The 16,273-nt window shown below is 44.1% G+C and overlaps 1 protein-coding gene across 9 annotated transcripts in view; it reads left to right on the top strand.

The window, feature by feature from the left end:
* The first annotated feature begins 99 nt into the window (after positions 1-99).
* Positions 100-16,273, top strand: part of TTLL5 (tubulin tyrosine ligase like 5) — a 133,239-nt gene continuing 117,065 nt past the window's right edge. For 7 of the 9 annotated variants that reach the window (XR_008822998.1, XR_008822999.1, XM_056346234.1 and 4 more), the window contains exons 1-9: positions 100-232; positions 669-832; positions 3,446-3,555; positions 5,450-5,532; positions 6,351-6,457; positions 6,995-7,125; positions 7,689-7,771; positions 9,813-9,882; positions 10,175-10,259. Coding sequence is in view for 7 of the 9 variants with exons in the window: in XM_056346234.1 (XP_056202209.1) it covers positions 756-832; positions 3,446-3,555; positions 5,450-5,532; positions 6,351-6,457; positions 6,995-7,125; positions 7,689-7,771; positions 9,813-9,882; positions 10,175-10,259 (746 nt within the window). In the remaining 2 variants the exon portion in view is untranslated. Of the gene's footprint in view, positions 233-668; positions 833-3,445; positions 3,556-4,272; positions 4,349-5,449; positions 5,533-6,350; positions 6,458-6,994; positions 7,126-7,688; positions 7,772-9,812; positions 9,883-10,174; positions 10,260-16,273 lie in introns of those variants that run through there. The other 2 variants (XM_056346233.1, XM_056346235.1) reach the window with 2 other exon arrangements.

Genomic DNA, 16,273 nt, shown 5'->3' with positions numbered 1-16,273 from the left:
CACGCGCCACGCTGACGCGACGGCCTCCGCCGCCAATCGAAGCCCTGGGCGCCCGGGAGGCGGTCCCGCCTCTAGGCCCAGGCCGCCGCGCGGGGGGCGGGGCGGGGCGGGGCGGGTGCGCGGGCGAGGCGGGCCAGCCGCCCGCCGGTTGTTGTAGTAACGGGGAAGCGGCGGGAGGGGCTGCGGCTGCCGGGCCGCCGTGTCCCGCCCGCGGCGGGCGATGCGGGAGCAGGTACGTGGAGCTGCGGCCTTAGTGCCAGGGGCGGTTGGCTGGCGGCCTCTCCGGCGCTTTCCGCCGCTCTTTCTCTTCCTGAGGCCGCTGGGCCCGGCCGCCGCGGGGTAGGCCGTGCTGCGGGCGCGCCCGGGCCGGAGGGCTGTACCCGGGCCGGTGGAGGCCTTGCAGTGCCCGGCTGAGTGGAAGGCTCGGCGCCGGGCAGAGGCAGGAGTTGGTCCGGGGCTGGGCCTGGCGCGGCCTTGTGGGAATGTCCCGCTGGAAGGTGGGAATGGCCCGCTGGAAGGTGATGCTTCTCCCTGTGCTCCCCGGGCTGGGAGGCGATGTACAGCTTGTGGATAGTCCTGTGGGAAATGAGTATTGATAGGAGCTGGGAGTTCGGTTCCCCTGTTTCTCCGGCTGCGCTGCTCAGCTGTGCTTTTAATCCTTATCGCAGGTAACTGCCCTTGCAGGATCCCTTGAATCTGCAGGAAGGAGTCGGAGAGGCTGCTGTGGCCAGGCTGTATGAAAGCTCTCAGAGGAGATGTCAGTTGGGATGGCTCGAGACCTGGAGGAAACTGGCTCATCCTCGGAGGAGGAGGAAGCTTTAAATGGACTGGAGTAAGTAGGAAAAGCCTCACTTCTCTACTGTTTCTATCTCCTTGTGCTTCTTGCAGGATTTTTACTCGTCTGAAAAGACAGTTGCATTCCTTACTCTCCACTTATCTATAAAGTGGAAGGTGGTTGGTTTGGCCCTCGAGCCAGTGAGCAGGCTAGCTGCCTTTGTAGCCTAGAAGACCACTGTATTTATCGGCGTTGGAGGTGTAGCTCTTCCTTGGCTCCTCTAAAGTCCGTAGTTTCATTGGTCTTTCTCGGTTGTGTTCCTGAGCTGGGAACTTTCCTGATGATGTTTAAGAAAGCAAAGGATATGAGCATCCTTTCTTTTTGCTTCTTTAGTGTTTTGTTTTAGTTTTTACTTTGCTGCAGAGAATGGAAATCGACTGTACAGTAGACTGATGTGCAGTGTTTTAAAAACTTTTTAAAAACCGGTCTTGTGAGAACTCAACTCCTGGACTTCTTATTACTAACATTTGTTCGGTCTATGTGTAGGAACTTATCTGTGCTTGTGAAGGGGTCGCTCCATTAATTTTAAAGAAAAAAGAAAAATTTCCCCGAGTGGAATCTCTTTTCTGTTTTGCCTGGACTTGCTTTAGTATGTCCTGTTTGTTTTCTTTTGGGTTCATATTGTGACTGAGTGCCCAGCTGCAAACTGCAGTAATGGTTTTCTTTCTGTGATCATAGGATTTTATATAACAGATCTTAATTTTTTGATGTTTAGAGGAATGTTGCTTCATACCAAGTAGCTGGCTCAGACTTGCCAGAGCCTTGTGGATGGAAAGGTCCGGATGACTTCACCTAGAATGTACTTGTAACAGTGTGTCTGCATCATGTGACCAAGGGTCATGCTAGGAATGAATGACTGTCACCTGGAGGATTGAGCCTTACTGCAAATCCTCAGGACAGGCTTAACACAAACTCCCGTTGCCTCGGCTCATTTTCCTGTTATATAAGGCTTTGGCCTGTACTGTAAATTCTGGAAGCTTCTCAGGTTCCTTCCAGCCTGAACAGCTAACTACACCCTAGTAGCTCATTCTTTTTTTAAAGCTTTTTTCTTTAGAGATGGTGGGAGTGCTGTAAAATTAATTTGTCTGGGTGGTAATGGTAATAACTTGGGTAAGAGGACCAAGGTTACACTTAAGAATACTTGTCCTAGCATCAGAAGGTTGCCCTTTTATCTCTGTTCTTGTGTTCTAAGTGTCTTTTGTAGTTTCTCCAAACCTTTGGCAGACAATGATTGTGCACATTTTATGGACAAATGCTTCTGTGTACCTCTGCCAATCTTTGTATTTCTTTTTCTCTGTGTAGATAGAGTTGTGTCTATGTAACTCCTCCGTCTCTGTTTTCTGTTAACTTTTCCATGGATCCATTTCCTTGCACAGTGAGAAGTAAGCAGTCTGAGCTTTATTTGCTTAGGAAGGTCAACAGGTTTTCTTTCTGTGATCTTAGCATTTTATATAACAGATCTTAATGGTTTTTGTGTCCTTAATTCCTCTGAGGAGGTGATAGTTCCCAATGTAGTTGTACTGTTTTGGACAGGAGTGATTGTGTATGTAACCTGTAGCTTCAGTGACTGATTGGGGGCATCGTTGTTGAATTCTGGGCTTGCATTCCACTGCATCTAGCAGAAATTAAAAAGGAAGAACACACAAGTTATCTGTTGTGTTGTGCCGAGCCTGTTATCATCTGTCAAACTCTGCATGAGTGCCTTTTTGTGCATTTCAGAGTCCAGGATTACAACCAGGCGGCATGCACTGATTTGCAGTTCTTAAATTTGAGACTGGAATCTGGGTTGTAAGGTCTGGTTGTGTGGATGTTGGCCATTATGGTTTATTCTGAATCATAGATTTTTGTTTTCAGGCTATAAATCCAGAGAACTGTAGCTGTGAAAACTCATGGGGTTTTTCCCAAATTACACTCAGCAAAATAAATACAAATTAAATGGAACTCCGACTTAGACTGGCGAGACCAACCTAAAAAGAGGATGATCTGGAAGATTCCCTGTATAGCTGAATACCAAGTGTGTCTAGCGTTATGTGTGAGTCAGCATAGGCAGGGCACAGAAACAACCACAAAACAGCAGCTAAAATGCAAAGACTAAATTTCTTTTTCCTGCCTTGCCAACATGGGGATCCCCAAAGCAGCACCTCGGCAGAGGTACACAAGTGGGGATGCAGACCGTGGAGCTCGGTCCTTGCCAGAGGATCACCAAACCTGCTGTTTGTGCCTGTGTTTCAGGGATTCACACAGATGTAGTTTACCACTGTGCTTTGATCTTCCCACAGCAAGGCAGGAAGTCTAAAGCGTGTTCAGTAGGGTGTCCCTACATCTATCGCAGGCCTATGTCATCTGAACACAGACGTTCTACTAGTCAAATCCATAAGGATAGACAACAATTAGAAAGATACTTGTATTTTGCTACACCCCAGCTTCAAATCACTTGAGCATGTTTGCAGTCTTCCTTGCCAGTCTTCCGTTATTCTCCCACAGTGTGTTTACCTGTGTCCTGCCCACAGGCTAGGTGGACAAGCATGGAGAATTGGTGTGTCCTCGTTGTAAGTAACTGCTGTGTGTGAGGCTCGGCAGTTGCTTATACAGACTGTCTTGCCGTTTCAGGGATCATCCGTGTATCAAGTGGACTGGTGGTGGCTGCAGGAGAATCCCTGTCTTGGTGTTTCACGCTGAAGCCATTCTGACCAACGACAGCTACCTCCGCCTAATTGGAGGTGGGTGCAGCTACGTGTCAGCTTTTGGCCTGAAGGCATGAGGTGGAAGTCTCTTACTTGGATGTTCCCTTCTCTTTGTGGTGGGGAAGAGGACATGGTAGAAAGGAAATTACAGTCTTCTCTTGTTTCTGAGTAGAGATGTTCAGAAACACTTGATCAGCTAGTGAATGTTTATCGCAGCTTTGGGTTGTGACAAGTGTCTGTTTGTCCCTCCATTGGGTCCTGATGTGTTTTGAGTTGAGACTGTCTGCTTGCAAGTCAGACTTGGAGGCTGTGCTAGAACTTACGACCAGAATATAAATGCACCACTCTGTAGCTAAGAACTTAAAATCAGTCACTGCAGTGAATTTTGAGAGGGTTTCACTGGGAAGTAAAGCAGTCAGCCCCACAGTGGTAAGAACAGCGGGAAGCTGTAGTAACAAATCTCTGTCTACAGCCTCACAACTGTGAGTAAAGCCATAAGCAAAATGATTGCTGCTCTGGCAGCACTTGAGTTGGGAGACCAAACCTGTCTAGTGTCATATAAGGGAAAGCCTCTAAATAAGAGGCAGAGCTGTTATAAACAGTCACTCTGGATTGTGAGAGTTAGTGCTTGCGGGCATGTAGAGCTGGGAGCTCATTCTGGATGTGCTGAGTTGGAGAAAAGCTAAAATCTACTCAGCTGCTTTTTGTGAAGATGCTGACACTTCTTTCTTCTCTTGCTTCTCCCTTTCTTAGGTAATTGGTGCCCTCATTTCTAATATCCTATCCAAGCAGAAATGCTTCTGGCTCATTGGGGTAAGGGGTGGAAAAGGTGATTTGTGTGTGGAAACTCCTGATCCTTTTCATGTGAGTTAAAAACATACTTAAATGGTGGCAGAAGCTGATGGTAATAGTAACTTGTATCCTAACTGGAGTGTGGTGTCTCTTCTGCTTTTTCTCAGGAGGTAGAGGCTTTTTATAGTTTCACAAGTCTACTGCTGAATAGTACAACTTGTTAAACTTCTGAGCTTTGTCCAGTCCCAGATTATGATGCTTCTTACTCTTTTCTTTAGAGTTATTTTTACTGGTAGAACATATTTTCTGAGGTTTAGTCTAATTTTCATGTTTCTGTTCTCAGTTTGAACCGATTTGTGAAGTGCCTTTTCCAAGTGATTCTTCATTCTAGCATTACAATTTCTGCCTCTGCTTTCTTTGAACACTTTTATGGATTGCCACATCCTTCCATATGACAACCGGCCTCTGGTCTTGCTGCTTGCTGTTTATCTTACACCTTCAGTGCTGCTTACTGCTTTTGGTTTTTATGACTTGGATAGTGAATTTTTTTTCTTACCTTGTCCCATTTGCTTTATTTCCTACTGTTTTTTGCAGTTATTTATTGGAAGATCAGTACAGATGCCTGAGATGTGAAAAAAAATTTGGTGTTTTATTTTGGGTTTTCGAGATCTAAAAAGCGATCATATAAGCTAGCCATGTCAATGAGGAGCATATGGCGTGACTACTTTTAGCTAGGAATACCAATCTTGAATAAAGAGCTGAAATCGTTTGGAGTGTTATAAAGCAGTCTATATAAAAAGCTGTTTAAAATAAAAAATAATCTGGGCATTTTTTAGGATGTCCTGTGCTGTATATTGATATGATAAGTTCAGTGATGCAGCAATATTATACCTAAGGATTGATGTAAGTCAGTTCAATGCCATCATTGGAGTTAACGCCCCAGGAGATGGACGGGCATTTCCTACCATCTTTTGCCTGTTAGGTGCCACTACTGTGTGGGTGCTCCGCTGTGGATGAAGTGTAGCTGTACTGTCGTGAGTCCTGTCATGTTCTGCTCTCGTCTTTGGCAGCAGAGGTAACTTCAGTTTATTCTTCTAGATGCAGACTCTTATTTTTGTGTCTCTTGCCCTCTTAACAGAGCGCTACCACTTATCCTATAAGATTGTGCGAACAGACAGCCGTCTGGTTCGAAGCATTCTGACTGCCCATGGATTCCATGAGGTGAGTACAATGAGCTTCAGATCTGATTATGCACTGGTCTGGGAGGGGATGATGATTATTATTATGGTTTTTGTTTTTTGGTTTTTTTTGTGGTTGGTTTGTTTTGGTGGGTTTTTTTCACTCTGCAGAGTTAGAACGAAGAAGTTGCTGTGGACCCCTGTAAGTTGTTTTGTTTTGTTTTGTTTTTTCTCTTACATACTCAGCCAGTCAGACAGGAAATATGTCATGATTTTGCTCTCTCAAAGGAGTACCCTTTAGCCTTAAGTCTGCAAAAGTAAGGAAAAACGGATGCTGAAATTAGGTCATGTGTTTTTTCTCTTCTCTCTTTCAAAATGTCATCTCACACCCATGGGAAGATCTGAAGGATTTAATTTCTTAGCCTTTGCAAGCTCACAGAAGCATTTGATGTAGTGCTTCACGTTTCTCTTCTAGCACCTGTCTTGCTCTAAAAAATGTCCTATGGGCAGCTAATGACAGTTTGAGAGATGTGTGTCTATGGTGGATTTTCTTCTGAATAACATCAAGTTAAGGTCTGACAAGTTTCCTGGAGAAATCTGAAACACTTTACAAATTGGGTTTAAACAGTCTATAAAAAGAACAAAACAGCAAGTTTGTTTAGAAAAATATGACATGGTTATTTCCCAGTAGCTTAGAACAGGAGCCTGGCTAGAGTTGTCCTAATATTAGAGATAGGTAGGAGAGATTGTCTTAAACTAGGATTGCTTTGGTCGCATAAACAAAAGATCATGATCTGTAGGGTAAGTGGTGCTTTTCATTAGTTCCATGCTTTTGTGTGGGGTTTTTATGTTGCTTTTTAGGTGCACCCTAATAGCAGCGATTATAATCTCATGTGGACAGGATCACACTTGAAGCCCTACTTGCTGCGTTCCCTTACGGATATTCAGAAAGTCAATCATTTCCCTAGGTAAGGCCTTGATATCATGTTTTTCTAAGCATCTTTGTGATGGTTTGCAAAAATATGAATATAGATAGCTTTTAAAAAAAAAAAAAGAAAAAAGTAGCGTATACATGATACTGTAAAGTCCCAATGCACTGGGCCTGTGCTACATGCCGTCTTCATTCTAAACAGTCTTTGGTGTTTTGGGGAGATAGTGTGTGAGTTAAGTGCTTCTCTGTAGCCCAAATACAATTTTTTTTTCTTTATTTGGGGCTTTGGGTTCTTAGTTAGAGATAGTGATGTGTCACCTGCTAAAGTTTACAAACATTGTAAGTTTGCTGTGCTTTGGTCTGTAATGGGAATTGGAATAGGTGCTACAAGTGAGGATGGGTATTGGTACGGCCATAGTACAGAGACAGTAAAACTGGAGAGTAGTTACAGGTTAGGGTTTAGACCTCTGATAGGGCTTCAGGTGCTTTAGTAACTAGGATGAAGGGTTGCTGTAATGTGGTGTGTTTTTATGTGGGGAAAAAATACATACAGTCTCTTGTTTTGGGACTTCAGGTCATATGAACTGACACGGAAGGACAGACTATACAAGAACGTCAGTCGTATGCAGTTGGCCCATGGATTCAAGACGTTCCATATCTTACCTCAGACCTTTATCCTCCCAACGGAGTACCAGGACTTCTGCAGTAAGTCTGGGCTGATGATGCCCAGACCTAAAGCAAAATAACTGGATGGGGGGGAAGGGAATTACTTCTAATATCCTAGCCTGTTGATTGTGCCAATGGTTAAAACAACAAAATTAGAGGAAGCTGGAAGGACAGTAGAAAAAGCCCACATTGTTTCTGTATATATACAGCTTCTACTCTGCTGTTTACTCGATGCCTACCTAAGTCCTTAAGAAACTGATGTGGGCTTAAGGCTCCAGAATTGAGCTTTTTTTGTGTGCACAGTTTTGTTGATGATCAATTTCACAATATCATTGACTAATGTCTGGGAGCACTAAGAAGTACCAAAAGGAGGCACAGGGCAGAGAACTGGATCTATTGGAGCAGCAGGAGGGGCTTCAGGGAGGGGCCATAATAATTGCTGTGAGTCCCAGGGGGTAAAATAGGACATCAAACAAGTAGACTTTGATCTCCTTGTGAAGCTCTCCAAAGCCTTTATGGTAGGCAGCATTCTTGATTCCTGCTCTTCTGTAAACAAGCAAAACTGAAGATATTTCAGACTTCTGCTGTTTTCTTCTAACCAGATACCTATTCTAAGGACCGAGGCCCATGGATAGTGAAGCCCGTTGCCTCTTCCAGGGGTCGAGGTGTCTACCTGATAAACAGTGTAAGTGTTCAGCAAAAGGACTGCTCTTCAGTAACACTGTCTGCAAAACTATGCCAGCTTCTAGGCAAGGGGCATGAAAATATTAACCAGGCACTGGCCCTGCTCTGGATTTCAACCATATGTTGGTGAGCAGTTCAACAAGGCCTGCTTGGGCCTATGCTGTGTAACCAAAAGCAATCTATTTCTTTGTATGCTGTGCTTATCTTGCAACCTGCTTTCAAGTCAGCTTATTAGGAGCACGTTTGTGCTCCCTGAGACAGTTTGGGAAGCTGTGCTGCCTCATGCTGTCCTTGTGGCTGACAGTAGGCCTGCTTTGGGAAGGTTCCCAGAACTTTCTTCAGTTGTTTCTCCATGTGACCTAAACAGTCCTCAAACAGTCTTGTCTCCCTCTTCCCCCTTGAAAAGGCCAGTTAAAATGAAAATGAAACCTTATGTGATGCGTTAGGATGTATATCCATCACAGAGCTGTTATCTAAATGCCAGTGTGCCCTTACTGAAGTGTAATGGGGGTGATTCTTGTATTCAGTGTGCTGCTTATAGTGTCTTTTGCCCTTTTTGGGCTTCGCAGGGAGTTAGGTTGTCATAGGTAACAAATACATCTGGGCAGGAGCCAAACACATGAGAAGATTCCAATAAATATTCTCAGCAGCAAAACTGACTGGTGAGTCATTTTGTTTTCACTCACTCAAACCCCTTTAGCCTCCCCTGCACTGAAGGGGTCATGCTGCCTCATCTGTTCTCTACTTGGATCATTTCCCATAAAATAAGGGAGAAATTCGCCAAGTGTATGAGGTAAGTATTTCCAGAGCTGCACTCAGCTTTTTCTTTGCTTGAAAGAGAGGAACGAGCTCAGGCTTATGTGGCAGTTGGCCATGAACTGGGGAAAAGACCCTTCTGGGACCAATCTCCCTTTGTGTATATCTGTTCCAGAAACACTTTAGCTAGTTTGGCCCAAAGACTTCACTTTCCTTCAGTGTGATGCCATTAAGGGAGTGTCTTCTAGAATCTCATTACAGAAGTGTTTAAAAACAACAACAAAACCCGCAACAAAATGGCAAACCTTTGAATTTCTTTGATCCATAATAAAACAGGCTGTCGCTTTCGTGTGATGTGCTGAGGGACGTTGAGGTTGCTCCCTCACATTGCATATATGCACTTTATATGCATAGGCTTCCTGCTCACAATGCTGGTGATGTGGCTGAATACATGCAAAATTAAATAAAGGCAGGATGACTGGTTCTCTTGGCTCTTTTTCAAACTGAAGGCAAGAAAATGTTTTGCAAGAAACTGTTTGTATGAGTAGTTAGAACTGGTTACAAGAGAGAGGCTTGCATGCAGCAAAAAGTAAAGGCTTTTTCAACAGATCCCATGACTTTGTGATGTGTATTTGTCATAGATAGAGCTGCTTTGTCACAGATAGAGCTTTTTGTTCTGACCTACAAGGATAGCGTCTTCCTGGTACAGTAACCACTGCTGTGAACTGAACCTCAGTAGAAGGTGTGGTACTTACTCAGTGTAGGCAAAAAAGTTGGCTACCAGCCCAGGATCTAGCTATAAAGATCACAAGTTAAGGAGTCATTTTCTTCACTTGTGACTTCCTCACCAATGATACTTACAGACTCCTTTCAGTGTCTTCTAAACCCCTACTCCATGTGTTTTGGTTAAAAATTTGAGAAGTAAACAGAATGTCAGTCACTTCTTTAGATGTGGTTTTTTCCTGCCTATTTTCTTACATCATTGCCATGTGGCTGTTAAGTCTGTATTCTACTCTAAGGAGCACTTAACTGGAAGATTCAATGGGCAGGTTTTTTGGTAATGTAATAATTCCCAGGCTTCTGGTTAGGGTATAATTACCTTAAATATGTTGTGACTGACAGTGTTTTTTAATTTTGTGTTTGTTTCTTCCCTCCCCAGACATAGTTGTTGCTACAGAGTTGCTTTAGGAGGGAAAGGCTGGAAGAAATGGTGGGTTTGATCTAGCATTCCTCTTATTCTTTAAGCCTCCTATTTTTTCACTCTTGGATTCTCTGTTTTTCTGTAGCCAAACCAGATTGTCCTGGAAGACAACATCCTGGTTTCTCGTTACATCAGCAACCCCCTGCTCATAGATGGTGAGTGTGCTTAGGAATTGCTTTTCTCTTCCCCCAACCCCAGACCTGAGGATCTCTGCAACCTTTGCAGGAATTTAGTCGAATGATGGAGTGGTCTATCATCTTCTAGTACCTGAAAAATGTAACTAGAGAATTCCTTAAAATCTGGAAGCTTTTCAACTATGAAAGCTTCAAGCACCTACATCAGCAGCAGATAACAGTTTATTGCTCTCAGGGTCTGCTGTAATTCCTCAACTGGATATGATGTCTGAAAGATATTTGCAGTCACTGACTCATGACAACTGTATTCCAGATTTCAAATTCGATGTGCGCCTCTATGTTCTGGTTACATCCTATGATCCACTTGTCATCTATCTCTACGAGGAAGGATTGGCCAGGTAGGGGAGGTTTCTTATTTCTCAGTGTACTGCACTTGGTGAACCAAAGATGTCTTGGCTTGCCTCCTGACACAATGACAAATGAGGGAAGTGCCAGTTAGGGAGTTCTGCAGTTGAAATATATGATACTTCATCGTGCTGTGTCCCATCAGTTTTCATTATATAGATTATAAGATCTTTAGTGAGGCACTTTATTACATATGTAATAAATAAAGCAAGTTTTCAACTCTTAAGGCTTCAATGACCACACGCCATCATTGGTGTGTTCATTCTCAAGTTCATGTTCTTGAAATCTCTTTGGACTTCTGGTGCCTTTGTGCCCCTTTTCCATCCTCCCAAGGAGAAGGGAACCTAGACTTACTAAATTACTGTTTAATCCGCAAGACAAAAGCAGTTGGGAGACCTGTTGTTGGGTGTGTTGGCCTTTATGTTAATACTTTCAGCTGCTCTTCTAAATTTCAGGTCAGTATTTTTATTTTCCACAGTATCAAGTGGGTTTAGACTAGTTCACTGTTCTTACCCTGCAAGGTGTCAGTTTTCTTTTGCACGTGAGTCTTGAAAGATACTTAAGATTCCCAGGAGGAACACTTGTCTACTAAAAATACCTGTTTCTCTTCATCACAGAAGTTCAGCTAAATACCTTTCTATAGTAACTAATACATTTAAAATAATCACTGAATTTCCAACAGATCAGAAACTTAACTGTAGTGGTGTTTGAGAAGACTGCACCATAGGGCTGTTTTCTGCAACAGTTTTAGACAATGCTGAATATGTCTTAGAAGCCCATCTGACACACCCAGAAAGAGTATCTCTGGGGTTCAAGCCTGCACAGCTTTGCATTATACAGATACTGAATCCAACTTATCTTTATCAAGAGCAGATAATGAATCCAAAAAGATACATTAATACAAGAAAAATTATCCTTTAAATTGTTTAACAGATCCCTTTCAGGTGTGTTGTGGTGTGCCTCCATCTGCAAAGGTAATGTGAACAAACTGTTTCCCTAAAACAGGGCAGGAGAAGGTAGCTCATCTTGATCAGTGGAAAACAACTATATTCACTTTAGAAAAGGAGTGTTAAACATGCCTGGCATGCAAGACTTTCTCTTGGAAATTGGCAATAAAATTATTAGTTGCTAATATTGCATGTTATTGGAAAGTGAAGAGGGAAAACAAGATCATCGATTGTGAATACATGAGGAGATTGCTAGGATGTTCAGAAAATGGGCAGTGCACAGCAGGCCTCCAAAATAGGATTTGCACCATCATTAATTCCTTAAGGGTGGTTCTGCTGATCCTCTTTAACAAAAGAGTTTACTTCTAGAAATATCTAGCTGTGTAAGAGAAAAGTGTTCTACTCTGGGGGCACGTGTGCTATTTCCATGATAGACAGCGTTTTTCTCTGGCTGTACAGTAACATGTTTTGCTTGGAGGGGAAAGTGTATGTGCGGAAGTGCACGCTTTCTTTTAACAATTCTAGGTCTAGGGAAGGAAATGAGGAAGGAAATAGGTGTATTCTTTTGACTGAAACACACTGGTCAGACAGTTCTAGTGAATCCCTTAAGACAGACTCATCTAATTATTTAAGTGGGAAGGGAAGTCTGGAGGTTTTTAGTCTAACCTTCTTCTCAAGACTTTCTTAAAAGTTTGGGCAGGTGCTTTATGGCCTTATACTGTAAAGTTTTGAATATCTTCCAGGAATGGAGATTCCATAGTCTTTCCTGACAACCTGTTCCAACATTAGACCACTCTTACTGTGAATGTGTGTATTTCTTATATCTAATGAGAATTTCTCTGGCTGTAGTTAGACTTGCCCCTTGTCTTTCTGCTGTTTGCCTTTGAAAAAAGTCTGGCTCTGTCTTTATAGCCATGCATTAAGGAGTTGAACACAGCAGTTCAGATCTATTCTTAGCAAAACAATTGTTTCCTACCCAGCTTCTCACTGCACACTGTGTTTTTCAGCCCATTTTAATAGCTCTCTGCTGGACTTGCACCTATTAGTCGATGCTTGTACAGGGAGGGTTCATAGTGGACACGATGTTCTAGATGTGTGTGCAGTGTTTGCCAAGCACTCACAAATAAGAGGTACTGTTCACTTCCCTCAACCTACTGGCTACACTCTTGCTGATACAGCGTGGCACATGGTTAGTCTTCATGGTGGCAAAAGCAAACTGCTAATTTGTGTTCAACTTGTCCACCAGGACTGCTTATCTGTTGTGCGGAGCTGCTTTCTATCCACCCAGCCCATACTGTTGAACAGGGTTATTCCTTCAGGTGCAAGCACAGGAAGTGTGGATGGACAGTGAGGTGGATTGCAAAGTGACTGAATAGCAGAGCTCAGAGGGCGACCCTTCTCAGAGGGTCAGCAGCGCAGTCTAGCTGGAGGCATCTAACTGGCAGTGATCCCCAGGAGTCTGTACTGGGTCCAGTCTCATTCAACTCACTCACCAGTGGCCTGGATGAAGGGGCAGAGGGTGCCCTCAGCCACTTTGCTGATGATACAGAACTGGGAGGAGCGGCTGGTACCCCAGAGGCTGCGCTGCCATTCAGCGAGACCTGGGCAGGCTGGAGAGCTGGGCGGAGAGGGACCTGATGGAGTTCAGCAGAGGCCAGTGCAGGGTCCTGCCCCTGGGGAGGGACAGCCCCATGCACCAGTACGGGCTGGGGGGGACCTGCTGGGGGGCAGCTCTGCGGAGAAGGACCTGGGAGCTCTGGTGGGCAGCAAGTTGCCCACGAGCCAGCAGTGTGCCCTGGTGGCCAAGAAGGCCAGTGGGACCCTGGGGGGCATTAGGAGGACCGTGGCCAGCAGGTCGAGGGAGGTGATCCTGCCCCTCTGCTCTGCCCTGGGGAGGTGCATCTGGAGTGCTGTGTCCAGTGCTGGGCTCCCCAGTTCGAGAGACACAGGGAACTGCTGGGAGGGGGTCCAATGGAGGGCTACAAAGATGATGAGGGGACTGAAATATCTCCCTTTTGAGGAAAGACTGAGAGAGCTGGGTCTGTTTAGCCTGGAGAAGAGAAGACTGAGAGGGGATCTTATCAATGAATACAAGTATCTTTAAGGTTGAGCGCCAAGAGGATGGGGCCAGGCTCTTTTCAGTGGTGCCCAGCGACAAGGGGCAACGGGCACAAAGTGCAACTCGGGAAGTTCCTTCTGAATATGGGGAGAGCCTCCTGTACTCTGAGGGTGACAGAGCCCAGGAACAGGCTGCCCAGAGAGATCGTCGAGTCTCCTTCCCTGGAGACGTTCAAAACCTGCTTGGATGCGACACTGTGCAGTCTGCTGTAGGTGAATCTGCTTGAGCAAGGGGTTGACAAGATCTCCAGAGGTGCCTTCCAACCTCGACCATTCTGTGACAACACTCCAGCGTGAGCAGAGGTTGACAGGAAACTTTCGGTGGGCTGTTCTGTATGGCCTCCAGATGGCACTAGTGGTCTTTAGCGTTGGCGATTTGGATTTTTCCCATACCCTGGATTTGCAGCTTCAGTCTGAGAGAGGTAAGGAACCTGGAGCTACTGGATTCTGGCTTCGTATTTAGCTTTTTTGCCATCCATTTAAATAGTGTGAGTTAAGTGCTGGAAGAGACCCTTTTATTGCCTCACACAGTGTAATGCTTTGGTTTAAAGCTGGGACAAAACTTCAGCTGTGCAGGGAGAGGGAAATGCTTTAACCTTTGGGAGTAGAAGATCTTTTACTCTTCATTTAAGAAAAAAACCCCCACACTGCTTAAGAGTGGAAGCAATTTGTAGCAGAGACTGGGAGGTAAGATCAGGACCTGGAATCAAAGGTGATATTGAAGCAGTCTAAGAGGAAACCCACGAGCAGAACAAAAGAATCTGTTTTCGGGACCTTCGCTATTGCTTGTGGTGCACTATGGTGACTTCCATGTTTTGAGTTTGCTTTCTGAAGGTAGGTAATCTTTGAACTGTGGTCAGGATGACCTCTTTCATGTTCTCTTAATTTTCTTTTTTCCCTTTTTCTTAGTCTGTCTGAAAGGTAATGTTCCTTTCCAGTATTATGCTTTGCATATTCCAAGTAGAAGAGAAAGCTGGTTGTTCAGTGAAGTTGGTGACCTCTACCAGGAAAGGAGTGCTTTCAGGAAACCATAAGATGTAATCAACTTTAAAAGGAACAGATCTGGTATAACACACATTTGTGATGTTTGACTAGATACTTCCTTAGGCCTGGTTTCTCTTGGCACAGCTAGACTTGCCATGACATGATCTAGAGTAGAATTTGAAGCTTCAGTGCTGAGGAGAAGAAAGGGATTATGGATCCAGCATGTGCAACCTGTGTTTTGCTTTCTATGTGGAAGAGTGAAGAAAAAGTTTCCTTTGAGGAAGATGTAAAGGGTATGTACCCAGAGATGTGTGTAAAAAAACCAAAACCAAAAAAACCCACTCAACCAAAACTAAATACCCCACAAAACAAGTAAAGCCTTTACCTGTTGTTGCTTGATTTGTGCTGCCCTGGCCAAAGTTGGGGGCTTTTTTTGGGTGGTTTTTTTTCATTCTTCTAATGCAATTTTTAAGGCACATAACTGACATCAAAGCTTTTTTTTTTTGCTTACCCCCTAAAAGTGTATTGAGTACAACTTAAGAAGTGCTGATGTTGAGTAGGTTCATTTTGTAGCTATTTCCACCCTAGTCCCCATGGAATAAGCTGAATTTAGTAGGGACAGAGCCTTAGGTCAGCAGAGCCAGGTGTCAGACTTCTTGAGAGTTAACAAGAAAGGTATCAGTGAATGTGCTCTATATTTTCATCTTACAACAGTACTTTTCTGGTCTCGCCTCCCTCAGACCGTAAAACCTTCTGTTGCATATTTTGGGCCTGGTCCACCTCTAGAAGGAATGCTGCTAATAGATTCATTTGGGCATATTCAGTGATCTGTTTGGAGGGAGTGGAGCAGGGTTTTTCCTCTCTCTTGAGGCTTGAAACAAGACTGAAGCTGTGCTTAAGGCATAAAGCAGCACTGGGTGACTGAAGATCCTTGTCTGTTGCATTGAAAAATGTGTTGTCAAACACTTTTCTAGTACATACTCTTAAAAAAAAAAGTAGACAAAGCATGCTGCTGTACATCTGTTAAATTGGCAGATATTAAGTAAGTTGGTGCTGGAGAGGGAAGTTACTGTCTAGATTGGCTATTTGTGATTTACAGCTCGGAGAACTGTAGCTGGGACCTTTGCATCGAAGGTAAAGTTTTGGAGAACGAGATGGTCTTGGCAAGCTTGGTCCAGGTTTGCTTAAAGTGTGTAACTCAGTCATCTGATCATATGTTAAAAATCTACGTAGCTTTATCTGAGACTTGCAAAATATGTGATGGACTATATTGACATGCCTTTTATATCCTATTATGAATAAAAGGTACGTTGTAATTAAACCCGTAGTTTATTAACAGACTTTGCAATGTTTTTGAAAGTGACTCACCAAGCCCAGTTACGTGGAGGTCCCATGGCTGCTGTTACAGCCAACTGTTGAATTGGTGGATTATGCTGGTTTTTGCAAGGGCATCCATGCAAGGAGAGAGTAACAAGCTTGACTTGTGTCTGAAGTACTGCTGAAGAGGAAATGGGGCCAGGGACAGCCTCTGCTGTTGTTGAGCCTTCCCCGTTCTGACAGCTTGAGATGCTTCTCTTTTTTTTCCAAATTTTCCTTCCTGTGTCCCTCCTTGTAGGACCGAAAGGAGCCTAGTGGATCTATCTTGTTTGGTGCCTGCGTACGTAATGGAGACTTGACACACACTGTGGGGAATTCATAATGAAATGGCTCCTTGTTTTGGGGAGAATTCTCTATAGTCTACTAAACCTGGGTGTTTAGGCAGCCTTATTTCTGAGCCTGAACAGAAGGGGCCTAGCCCAGCAGGTTTCATGGTCAGGTTTACACTGAATTTGAAAAATGGATTTAAAAAAAAAAAGAAAAAAAGGCAAAACTGAGCTGAAACGCAAATGTTCTTGCCAAGGCCCCAGTGACCCACCGCTGGGGGAGGCTTTCCAGAGGGACAGGGGAGATGCCACAAT

The sequence above is a fragment of the Falco biarmicus genome, chromosome 7 (assembly GCF_023638135.1).
Source record: "Falco biarmicus isolate bFalBia1 chromosome 7, bFalBia1.pri, whole genome shotgun sequence".
In the NCBI taxonomy this organism is placed as follows: domain Eukaryota; kingdom Metazoa; phylum Chordata; class Aves; order Falconiformes; family Falconidae; genus Falco; species Falco biarmicus.
Note: the sequence above shows the minus strand (reverse complement) of the source record. Positions and strands in the feature narration are given on the sequence as shown.